Here is a 12999-nt window from a genome sequence, read left to right on the forward strand (position 1 = left end):
ATAAGAAGGTCAAGGAATGAAAACGTGATCTGAATTAATCAGTTAAAATAGTAGAGCTGCAACATATATAGTTCTATACTAAAAAACAAAATATGAGAAACAGAGTTCCCCACCCCCTCTACCTGCAAAGTCTCAGCCAGGAGCATCTCTATCCTTCGACAAGCGAGTGTGTCCACCATGCGAGCCAGCACACGGAAGGGGGTATTGATGAATTTATCCACATACAGCATCAACACAGCGCCTGACTGACTGAGGTGAATCCCCTCCAAGCACTGCAGGGTCTTCTTCAGCACAGTCGGCTTAATAAATTTAAAAAAATCATTAACTTGTGTAAATCTATACATTTTTGCATTAAATGTCTATAGTCTGTACATGTTTGTGTTACTGAAGCAAATTTAAAAATCAGGCATCCAGCAATGCCCAATGTAATTCAAAACATTACAGAAAAACATTGCAGAAAAGCACAGTCTTCCGTTTAAACCTACCGTAGAGAGGTTCTCACAACGTGACTGAATAGCCTGGATGAAAAGCCCGCTGGCAGCAGAGTTCCTGTGGATGGCACTGATAAAATCCTGCACCGGAGGCTCATGGGAGAGATTAATCAAATCACGCACATGGTTCACTATCAGCCATGCCAGGTGTTCGGAATCATGAAGGTTCTGACACTAAAGATAACAGGGGAAAAGAGAAAAAAAAAAAATATATTTTATATATATATATATAAATAATATTTATCTATATATATATATATATATATATATATATATATATATATATATATATATATATATTTATTAAGTGAATAATATCAAAAGCCTGTCAGAATCCTTTCTAAGTCTAAGCAGCCAAAACCTACTATTTTTAAGGCTTGAATATGAACGACAAACCACCTTCAACATGCACTCACACATTGTTGTCCTAAAACAATACAATACAGCACCTATATACAGTTTCAAATCAGTAATTGACATTAGTAAAGTTCAGCAACTGAGCAGATTTAAAAAGCATGCCATTGTGTACCGATGCGATTGAGGAACTTGTGGCGACCAAAACTTGACTACTTTGGCAAGTAAGCGTTTACTAGAGTTACATATTGAACTTTTAAATCCTGTAATCTTGAAATGTCTTCCTAGAAGATACTACAGATATGCAAAAAGCACTTAAATTTAATCTACGATGGATTCACATAAATAGAACAATCCACGTTAAAGCAGTGTAATTAGTTGGGAATAGCCACTCTATTCCTGTAACTGACCACGTAATCAGAGAAAAGTATCAGCGCTCCCCTCCGGACGATCTCTCGATTGCACATGGCCAGCTTGGACTCTGGTTTGGACTCATCACTGTCGTCAGATACGTGTGGACTGAGCAGCTTAGTGCTGGACAGGCTGTGTCTTCTGTAGATAAAGAACCAACTTGTTCATTTATTTAGTAAGTTTTACAGGTTAGCAAGCTAAACCAACATCCATTTAAGGTTTTCAGTTGGAAGTGTTAGGATTTTATTAAATTTGCGGTTGTGATTTTCGAGTTCTTTAAGAGCTTGGCACTTCTACCTAAAAAAAAAATGTTGGGACAGCTCTGTATTATATCATGCCATAAAACAGTTTGAACATTGTCATAGTACCCTAATTTATAATGCCACAGAAATGTGAGCATTTTAGACAAGAAGTATTTTACAGGAAAGAAACCTGAACATAAGAATTTTTTTTTTTTTTTTAAGTACAAAAAATAGTGTCATGTTTGACAGATGAGATTAGAGCCAATTTACTTGAAATGCATTCTACCGATTGCTTCAAATGCAACTGGGTAAAATGCAAAAAAAAAAAAAAAAAGCAGGCCGGTACTGATATTCCTGAGGATGTGCAACACATGCCTGGGTGTATGATGCACCTCTGCCCACCAGGTATAGTTGGTGTAATTGATGAGGAGCAGGACCTGGCACCACAGCAGCACCAGGGAGGGGTGAGTGGTGATCAGAGACTGGATCATGCTGTTCAGATTGTCCAGGCTGTAAAAACTCCCCTCACAGCCATCCCCCTTGAACAGCTTGGTAGCAGCTGCAGTGATTCTTCTGAACATGCCTGGAGGAGAAACAGTGCATCCTGTTTGGACAGTTCAGAGGAAAAAGTACCTACATTAGAAATTCTTTTTTTGGTTCTGTTTCTTTTTGCGGGTTCAAACATTACCTGACTTGAAGATGTGTATGAGGCACATGAGAAGTGTGCCGAGCTGCTGGCAGTAAAATGTGTGCTGCTGTTCACTCATGTCCACTTTCAGCTGTTTGGTCGAAATATCTTCCATCTGAATCCCCAGTAGCTGAATTAGGAACCTTTAAAATAAGACATTTTCTTCTATTATTTATTAAAGTCAAACAATATGATTTGAAATGATACATTTTAGACTCTTGTACAACTATAATATTTATCTAATGGTGTGCAATGTGTTATATATTTAACCTTGGTTTCTGCATAGTTTATTTTTCTCTTCATAGCCATATTTAGAATACATATAATTAGACAGATGATTCCCAAGACATAGCTGTCAAAAATTCACATAGGGGACAATATTAGGTGACTATTCAGGAGAGGATTAACATTTATTACACTGCTCCACAACATTAAATCAACAGTTTTGAGTACTGGTATTAAAAAATGTTGGCAATATACAATATTTACTTAAAAAAAAAAAAAAAAAAGCATACATCAAATACAAAATTACAACTATCAGGATCATGAAGAAGTAGACAAGGGTTTGGTATACAGTGTTAGGTAATATTCTGTTATATTTACGTGTAAAAGGTCTCTTTTAAACACTTTTACAGCAGTCAGCGATATGCATAAATCAGCAGTAAGGCATACCTTGCAAACGTCTCCTCAGGGGGGTATTTGCCTTGTGCATCTCCATTCACTTCGTCCGAAGGAGGGGTCTGACAGTAGTAGTCTCTGAGCCTCTCAATGTTGGCACAAGAGATCAGATAAGGAGACAAGGACAGCTCCTGAATGCGAGACAGGACAATGTCTTCCGTCGACTGGGATATGAGAACACGTAGGATTGCCAGGATTCCAGATATCCACAGCTGGACTGTCCCAACCGAGCACTTGAAGGAAACAAAAATGTACATTGAGAAAGTAAAACTCTTTAGTTATTCGTCAATAAAGCACTGATGCAATGGATAACAACATAATCAACCTACCAATGGACCTAAATACTCACACTGATAAAATAATCAATGAAGGCTCCAATGTAAGAAAAGAAAATATCTAATAGTGCATGTTAGTGTCTTTAGTTTATAAGAAACAATGAAGGAAGATTCAGATTTCAGTGATTTAAATCATGGCAGTATTAGATGACTTGATTAGACATCTTACAGCTTTTGGAAGGGTTTAACCCTTTAACGATTTAAAGGAAAATAGATTACAAATACTACGTAGATAATACAGTAGATAATTTATTTTCATTTGGCTGCCTGCAAACTTAGAAACCTCTCATCTGAAACAGTAACAACAGGGAGTGAAATGTAAAAAGAAGAATAACGTATATGGTATAAGGGAGATGTTCATTTAGCACACCCTGCTACGGGACCAGAAGGGTGCTAGTGAAATATAGTGGGGCAGCAAAGAGGTGACAGTTTACATTTAAATGAGTAATTTAATACATTCAAACCCCCTATTTCTTTTAGTTCACCAGCATGATATTTTTGCAAGGGAAGGGCTGGAGGTTCATCATGACTTACCATGGTGGCTGGAGTAACAAACATGCTCCTCAACAGCATGTCAACTGGACGCAGCGAGGACGGAGCTACCGTCTCAAACAGGGTGTTTAACACCCCCAGGGCTTCATGAGAATCCAAGTGCATCTACACACAACACACACACACACACACACACACACACACAACAAAATGTTACACCTTGTAATACAAAATATGTAATCAAAACCTGCAGAAATTATTACAAATGCTCTGCAAACTACAGAGTGCACCCACTCACCATCTCACTCATTTATAGAATACATAATTAATATCAAGCCTGTATAAGTATCCATGGTAAATAACACACATTAACATAACCAGGGTGGACAACAGCACTGGTATGGAGGGGGGAAAATACCCCCCCCCCCCCCCTTTTTACTATAATGTTGGATATTTATACACAACCATCCCAAAACCTCACCGGATAACCATCACCTGATACCCAATCTATGGGGCTGTTAGGAACCATTTTAATAGAGGGTTCAGGAATTTCTAAAGCTAATATACTGGTCTGAATATGCTTCAATTGGAGCAGTTTATGAAGACAATAGAGCTATCTTACCTGCTGTTTTGCCAGCATTGGCAGAATGATGTCAGCAATCTGACGTGACAGTCTCTTCCACTTATCTTCGTTTTCTTTGTGACACTGCTGTAGCACCAGTATAAACATCTCCAGTACCTGACAAGCGAGGACAGTAAATCAAAATGAAACAAGAGGTTGACTCACAAAGCTAGCCACTGGCATCCTTTCACGTTTAAATGCTACGTGCCTGATGGTACTGTATAAGTCTCAGCAGCATGGAGACCACGACTTCCTTCTGGGTCTCCAGCTCTTTGCCTGCGTCAGCTTTGTTGGACCCTCTCAAGACAAAAAGATCATGGACTATGGGCTGCAACGCTGGAATAGCTACAAATAATAAATAAATAAATATAACAACGAAAGACACATCAGGATCATTGTAGAACATTAGAAAGCAGCATATCTGGTCTATTAGGGTATACATCTTATCAAAGATATGTATAAGCTATGGCAAATTTGTATGATATAAGAGAAGACTTTTTTTGTTAGAAAGCAAAGATTAAATGAGATAGGGGGGAACATTTGTTTATACAGACTATACAATAACTAAGTTGGGCTTTTGGTCGTTAATCACAACACACGATCCTCTGTATAATGATAGCCATGGTGCAAGTCAGTGTTTTAGACACACAACGGCATGTTTCACCCCTGCTTACCGTGTGTGACCGCCTTCCTGCCACTCGCCATGATGCCGTCGCACAGCTGAATGATTTTTGGGATCCCAATGATTTGTTTGGAGTGATAGCGCTCATAAGAGAGCAGAACCAAGAAGAAAAAGATATTTGGAACAATGGCTTCTGAATCCCTGTGAAACAATGGAACCACACAACTAAAAAACAAATCGAGACACATGTAAACTGTTCTTATTTCTCAGTCAACTACATGTTCATAAGCAAAAAAAAAAAACTATTATAAAAGACATGCAAGCAAGGTTACTTTCTTACCTGAACTGTCCCACTTCAATGTATTCAAATTGCTTCAGAACAAATCCAATAAACACCTACAGCAGACAAGCAAAGGTAAGAAGTGACAATGCTTAGATATGTTTAATGAACCAGCAGTCCTTTTATTACGGTCATGGCTATCAGCATTCTCTCTGTAAACGTGAAACTGTAGTGTGTGGTCATTTGCATTTAATGAATAATGAGTTTGAAGAAATATCATGTAATTCAAGAGAAAAGTCTAATTGCTATGCAAAATAAACTACATGTATTGGGACACATGACTAAACAAATGGGGTAAAGATATTCAATGTAGCATTCGCCTTGGCAGTGACAAGTCTGCAAGAATTCCAATCCATGCGGAGAAATGTCTTTCCCAATCCTTCTGCATTGGTAACAAATTTATACTACTTGGGGTTCTACTGCATTAATATCTTCTGCATGTATTGAAATGGAACAATTATCTGTTTATGAACACCCAGATATTCAATGATATTTCACAAGACATTTAATGATATTTCATTCAGTGCGTTCAGTTTCCAACATGATCGTTTCCAATACAAGACTGCATTTGAAAAGAGCACATCATGAAGTGAAGGCACAGATTGCCCTTGTGAAATTAAGAAGAGTATTTACTTTTTTTTTATTTAAAGAATCCCTTTTGTCTCACAAAGGAGCAGAAAATCCAAACCTTCTGCCCATCCCTACGAATAGTATATTTAAAAAGGAGCCAATTATATACTAGGTATTTAGTTAGTTAGCCTCAGGATGAAATCCACTCTGTCGGCAGACACTATCCTGTGTCGTTGGAACTCACCTGATCAGAGTCCAGGAGACAGTAGTTAACCCGCAGCTGCACTAGTTGTGCCAGCAGGTCCAGCACCTGTCTCTGCAGGTACACAGAGGTGGTGGTCGTGTACTGCTTCAGAGCTTTGATAACCAGGGGTTCAAACAGCCGGATGTGATTGTGGATTGCATTCTGCGCAGAACAGATAGGGGAGAAAACAAAGTTGAATCCATTCTTAAGAAAGGCCTAAAAACTAAAGCCATCTGTACCTTCGACTTTTGGAACCAACACACAAATCTGTTTACCTTTCAGGTTACAGGACCATGTGATGCTAGTGAAGGTACGCTCACAAAATACCACATCATAAAAAAAAAATAAAAAAAAAAGGTTTGCAAAATCTACCCATATCTATACATACATTTGATTAATTATTTACTATGACCATTATGTTCAAATAAAACAGGTAGCTCACTGCAGTACAGTGAAGTATCTCATCTTTTCGATCGGGCTGAAAATGTTCAGTTACTGATAACATACTCCTTTTGAGTTTAAACTTTCTGAACCTCTCTAAACAGCAAGCTTTTTAAATATATATATATATATGTATTAGCATATATAGTTAATACCTCTATGATTGTCAACTCATTTTTATATTAACAATCAGTGTGTTTAGACATGTTATGCAGAGCGAATAAAAGTTCATTTGATTTACAAAAAAAAAAAAAAAAAGCTTATGTAAGGGTTTGAAAAAAATAGTTCTTAAAGTTTTTTCTTTTCAAGATGCATTGCATAGACATCGATGAACAGTCCATTTCAATAGGCATTAATGGTTATCAACAGCTGCAATAGGTTTGGTTTGAAAGTGATGGAGATAATGACTACAATGCACTTCAGTAGTATATTTAAAGCATTTATATATATATATAAGGATTTACCTTATCAGCTCGATGCCTGGTTACACTCGTGATGCTGGACTTCAATTGGGTGGAGACATTTTGCAGAACATCAAACCATCTGTGGAATTAATAGGAAGCAAAAAATACATTTAAATACATTGGTTTTCCTCTCTGAAAATGTGCCTTGGCAGTTGCTTTAAAATAAGGCCCTTTTAAAACAGGCATGAGCAACTCAATACTTAAAACAATACCAACAAGCATCCTTACCCTGAGGCGTCCTGTTCATGTTCAGCTTGCACCATGTTCCTTAGGCTGGCGTCAGCCAGTGCCTGTGTGAAATGTGTGTATGGAGCCATGAAGCAGTAATGATATAACCCAAGGCGCAGGTTGGAAGATCCTAACCGCTGGGCCTTGCCCTGAGATTTACTGGGGTTGGAGGAGGAGCCTTCATACTGAGATGCAAGGTTTGTCCCAAAGAGAGTCTTTAAAAGCTGCAATTAAAGCACAATGCGCAGGTGTAAAATGTAATTTCAACCATTCTCTCTTAGATTATATCAACTATCTAATTGATATCATGAGATTATAAAATGCTTTATATCGTTGTGCAACCGTCGAACCAGCGTTATATTCTCCTGGCAGGATAATGGTATTAAAAAAAATAAAATTAAATAAAATAAAATGATGTGCATATCCAAGAACTCAAAATAATTCAAGGGCACCCCTTTTGTTTTTCTGAATACTTTTTCCAGTTCATACATACATAAACATTGCATCCTTGTTGCATTGTCTTACAGAGATGCAGACCACAAAAAAATTATCAGTAATGCAACTCATCTGGCATCTTGATTTTCAAAGCGTGCTCGTAAACATCTACCTGCTGAACACAAACAGTGGCCGTGGTCGGTTCTCTGCAGAAGCAAGACTTCAGGTATCCAAGGATCTCCTCAACACACTGAAATGGAATAATAACATTAACATTATTATTATTTGTGGAATGTATCTGTCTATGGTGACAAGACAACAATAACAGACATGGAGGAGGGGGTGGACGTTAGTTGTCAGGCAATGGCAAGTGTAGCTTTTCATCTTTTGCATTGTCAGTTTAACTCCAGGCAAAGTCGCTTTTGAACTGATGACCAGGCACTCAACAAGTCAGTGTCCACTGAATAAAGGAGACTTGCTGTATGAGGCTTGATAAGTGCTTGGTCGCCGTTTCGCAAAAAATCACCCAACCTGTGCAAATGTACAAAAATTACATAGAAGTACGATATGTAGGATGACTTTGTGGAGCTCTGTAGCCACGATATAGAAGGTAATAGAAGGTAATATAGGTAATTTTCACCTTTCCTTATTATTAAGATTAGTATTTTCAGGTCTTTAAGTACCCATTGCTTTAACAAGCATGTCAGATGGTGTGATTATTTTCCATATAGCACGAATCCCCTGCAAATATATAGTATAGGTCTATATTCACTTATTAGTGTAGTGGAGTTTAAAACAACAACACCACTGAAAACAGTTTTCATTTCCCCAAACTACTAACCTTTCCAATGTCCTGGAGGGTTGCAAGCTCTAACAGCTGAGACAAAACATCTAATGCTGACCGCAGGAATCCACCAAACTTTTCAGTGTTATTGTGAAGGTCCAGGGTCACCTAGAAACAGGATGATTTAAAGGATTTCAAAACTGTGTCAACACTATTTAAAAGGGCATACAATGGTTATCAAAACATTAACACTGAAATCCATATATTTTATTTTTCCACCTAGTGGTGTCCAAGAAAGAACACTTATATGTGATTATCAAACATAAAAAGTCATGTATATTGTCATCATAACTGGTCATAAACAGATCACAAATCGTGTCCAACCAAAACACTTAATGCAAATGCATTTATCACTTACAAAATAACTAAATATGCACTATTTTCCCCCTTGCACTGCATGGTAAACCCTATCTTAGGTTACTCAACCCTGGTCCTAGAGGGCCACCATCCCTCCTGGTTTATGTTCTAACTTTACACTAAATTCAGTAATCGGACCAATTAAGTAATTTAGGGTGCAGCTGGAACAAAAACCAGGAGGGACAGCTCTCCTCCAGGACCAGGGTTGAGTAGCCCTGACCTACCTTATAGTTAGCGTGAGTAGCCTTCAAAACGTCAAACAGTTTCAGGTATGGAGGGAGGTGGTAAAAACTGCCCAGGGTGGAGGACTTGTTTGTTGCAGTGGCCCCAGCAGTGTCTGCTGGCCTGGCTGCTATGAAATACAAGAAAGTCAAGCAGTCATAAACAGTGCCACTCTTCTGAGTTCAAAGAAAGACGTAGTTACAGCATCTGGCTTTTTATTTAAAACTATATATCTCTTTCAATTCACTTTATTCAGTTACCTGGATTGGTGTCTGTGATCTTTTTGGGGCTCAGAGGTGTTGTGTTTTGCTCTATTGGCTCCTTCTCTTTGCCCTTTCTCCTTATGGGGCTCAATGATGGTGTATTAGAGAGTGAGGGAAGGCTTGCCTGAATATTGAATAACGAAACAAATGCATTAACATACATGTATTACACATGGAGTGCACTATGAACATATGGCAATGCTACACATATTCGTTTCCCATGTTTTGCCAAGTCTTACAATTTAAGTTTATTCAGATATTTTGCCTAATTTTAAAGAGGGGGCTATCTATTCAGTAATACCAAGACATGATGAACATGACTGCATGTTGTTTTGGTCACAGGGCCAGTAAATGCCCCACCCTTGCTTGTTGTTCATCATATATAGAAAATGCAAAACATGTTGCGGTAACAATGCTTTAGTTAGACAACTTGTCCACTAAAATCTGTTTCTTGAAAAGCAAACTAGTATTAATTCAGGGCTAGCAAGATATTTAGTAAGCAAGTATCATATATGTCCACTGCATCATTTGAAATGTTTTGAAACAAGAATATTTGCTACAACAGCACAATACATTCTTGTATTTTTAACTACATCAATTTGATTAATTTAGGTCAGGTTTACAATAAATCAAAGTGAATTATAAAATAGCAGGTTTCTCCATGCACCTAACGATCATGATTTAAAGCAAAGAACATTTGTGGTTTACCTCTAAACCATGCAACTCCTTTAACTGGCTGTGGCAGTGTGCAAGCCCTGTTATATTGATGTTCTTCCAGTTTGGCAGGGAGAGGTCTAATACTATCTCTGCCAAATACATGTGTAGACTGTGGCTGGGACTTAACTGATTAATTAACAATCAATTAAGCCCAGCATAAACAGTGTTGCCTGTTAACAAGGACGCCACTTGTTTGGAACCTTGCTCTGCCTGGTCTATCGTAGAGAACTGTACCATATTTAAAGACACAGTACACTTTATTTGATGAGTATTTAGTTTTGTTTTTTGCTTGTAAATAAAATAAAATGCTTAAACTGCCCTCTTTCGCTATTTGTACAGCCATAAAGGCTGCACCACAATACTGCCCATTCACAGAGACATATAGACAATACCTTTAGAGCAGGGCCGGGTGCCACATCATCAATGACATGAGCACAGATGTTAAGGATCTTCAAGAGATGAGAGAAGAGCTGCTCCACCATGGTGACCACTGTCCGGTCCCCCAGAGCTGGCCACGGTTCTTCCTGCTTGTTGACACCTGCAGTCGCCTCCTCTTCAGCTGTCCAGGGTTTTTTTAGAGACTTGGGGGCTGCCGCTGAAAGTAGATGGTAGCATTATATATACTGACTGCAGCTCCAGAGAAACTACACTCTTTTAAAAGTAAATTTGCATGCTGACATTGGATTTTACTGTACTGTTATAATGCTAATGTTATATGTTTACTTTGATTTGGCAAGGCAAACTGTTTTTCTATGCTTTACCATGTTTACACTTTGCCATGTTTTATGTTTTACCACGGTATATTGCAGTTAAAGTAAACTAGATAATAACTGATGTAAACACCTGTGTGTAGCACAAAATTCCATGATTACATTTCATAACACCATCCAGTAGAGCAGGCTCAGGCACTTTAAGGGCATATGGTTTTGAAAATTGAACACATGATACTGCATTTGGGCTAATTTAGCTTTTTTTAACGCTTAAACAAACACATAAACAGGGCTGCTTAGTTTCTCCTTTGGCATCTCAAATTGAAAGTTTGAATCCAATTTAATACTTAAAAAATATTCTCAACTAGAATCCACTATCCAGACAGCAACTTTTACTCTAGACTTGAGCCATACATTTCCCAACACATACTGTGATTTACATTAAACTTATGGAAGACAAAATGACTTATATTCTACCTGTATTGCTATTATATGCTCTTATAGGAATGTAAAAAGGACATCTTACTGTACCTGCCAGCAAGTTGCCCATCAACAGGAGTGCATCCTGGTGGGCTGACAGATCGAGAGGGAACCAGGCTGAGGAGAGGAGGGACAGGACCATGTGGGCCATCCCCACGTTGCAGTTCTTCCGGAAATCATCAGTGGGGCCTGACTGAGACAGGCTTCAAATAAATCATGAAAAGAGATTGGCAAGGGTCTATTAGTAAGTGTATATCAATAAAGCACAATTGTATAACTAAATACATCATCTGGAACAGTGCTTTGAATTATTTCTTTTGCTACAAGCAGATTCTTCACACATTTTGAGAAATTATGATGTGAACATTTAATAGGGCAAAGACTAGGCACAAACTGAAGATATTGCAGTTTCCCAACAAGTGTCTTAATTCTACACAAAAGGATTTAGAAGTATCAGTAACTCTAAGAGCAGCCAATCTGAGGAAATCCAAGTCACAAACTCTCAGTTAAGCACGGTACACAGAGATCGATCTCCGTGAATGACTTTCTTTTTGTTCAGCTCATATCCATTACCTCAGACACAAACCAACAGTATCTGTAACAGAGCATCACATAACACTTCCTGTTACACATACACTTTCTTTATACCTACCTATAAAAACAAACAGACTGGGGCTTTCATAATTCAGGCTTGCACTGTACTCCTAGTACAGCTTTTAGATTTGCTGTACTTTTTTATGCTCCATATTTATTAAAAACATAGGCCATCCACCTCGTCTAATGAATTCACTTACAATTCACATCGGCAAATGGCAAGAAAAATCCAAGTAAAATCAGTCAGTCCTGTACCTGAATGAGCGTCCTCTGTTTTTGTAAAGGCTTGATCTGGAAGGATGGGTACCGGAGGAGGTCACATACCCACAGTGCCACCCTAAACTCCATGTACAAACAGGGAATGCGGATGAAAGGAGACACAGAGCTTCGCAGCAGCCAAACTAGGAAATAAAATCACATACATTAGACAAATTCAAGCAGACCACAACCAAACCTTACCATCAAAGGTTAAAGACTGGTTTAACAGACCCTGGTTTGCATGAATAATGCAGTCATGAATAATGCAATCTTTTATGACCTAAGGCAAGGTGGCCCAGGATTAGTGCTAATGAGGGTCTGTGAAAACAGTCAACCGAAGTCCTAAATGATACAGTAATTTACTACATTAAATTCCCCACAGTTAATAGAATTGGTAAAGAATTAAAAACATAGCCAAGTAGAGTGCTGCATTTTTGCATATACTGTACAGTCTCCCACAGAAACTGTAGTCAAAACCATTCATGTTTACCATATATGACTATACATGTTGAACCCCATTTAAAACTCTAAATTCCTTCAGGACAACTGATTGAGGAAACTTATTAATTACATTACACTATTATACGATCTTGCGTTTAACAATGGATGTATTTTTCGATCAGTACCAGTGTTCTTCTGTTTTGTCACAAACAGAATGATAGGACGACTATTTAAAAAAAAAAAAAATAGTACTACATTAAAAAAGGAACAAACACATATACACAAACAAACCTTTGATTGCAGTAATTCTACCAGGTTTAATAGTGTGTTTTATTAATCATGAAATTATTGTCTACAAAGCTTCATTATGCTCTGTGCAGAGGACAACGTGCATGGGACAAAACTATGAAAGCCAATACAACTACAGCAACCAGGTGTCTAAATGTACATCATCAA

The 12999-nt window shown here is 38.0% G+C and overlaps 1 protein-coding gene across 4 annotated transcripts in view; it reads right to left on the reverse strand.

Moving 5' to 3' along the window:
• htt (huntingtin) overlaps nt 1-12999 on the reverse strand; it is a 78382-nt gene that overhangs the window by 24715 nt on the left and 40668 nt on the right. For 2 of the 4 annotated variants that reach the window (XM_041267382.1, XM_041267368.1), the window contains 21 exons: nt 12100-12245; nt 11302-11453; nt 10453-10655; nt 9341-9467; nt 9083-9207; nt 8499-8609; nt 7830-7907; nt 7223-7446; nt 6995-7073; nt 6090-6251; nt 5276-5331; nt 4988-5136; nt 4522-4658; nt 4314-4430; nt 3734-3856; nt 2859-3097; nt 2187-2329; nt 1874-2081; nt 1256-1397; nt 486-665; nt 123-299 (listed from right to left, as the gene is read on the reverse strand). In XM_041267382.1, the coding sequence (XP_041123316.1) occupies nt 123-299; nt 486-665; nt 1256-1397; nt 1874-2081; nt 2187-2329; nt 2859-3097; nt 3734-3856; nt 4314-4430; nt 4522-4658; nt 4988-5136; nt 5276-5331; nt 6090-6251; nt 6995-7073; nt 7223-7446; nt 7830-7907; nt 8499-8609; nt 9083-9207; nt 9341-9467; nt 10453-10655; nt 11302-11453; nt 12100-12245 (3078 nt within the window). Of the gene's footprint in view, nt 1-122; nt 300-485; nt 666-1255; nt 1398-1873; nt 2082-2186; nt 2330-2858; nt 3098-3733; nt 3857-4313; nt 4431-4521; nt 4659-4987; nt 5137-5275; nt 5332-6089; nt 6252-6994; nt 7074-7222; nt 7447-7829; nt 7908-8498; nt 8610-9082; nt 9211-9340; nt 9468-10452; nt 10656-11301; nt 11454-12099; nt 12246-12999 lie in introns of all 4 variants that reach the window. The other 2 variants (XM_041267378.1, XM_041267359.1) reach the window with 1 other exon arrangement.

The sequence above is a fragment of the Polyodon spathula genome, chromosome 1, assembly GCF_017654505.1.
Source record: "Polyodon spathula isolate WHYD16114869_AA chromosome 1, ASM1765450v1, whole genome shotgun sequence".
NCBI lineage: Eukaryota > Metazoa > Chordata > Actinopteri > Acipenseriformes > Polyodontidae > Polyodon > Polyodon spathula.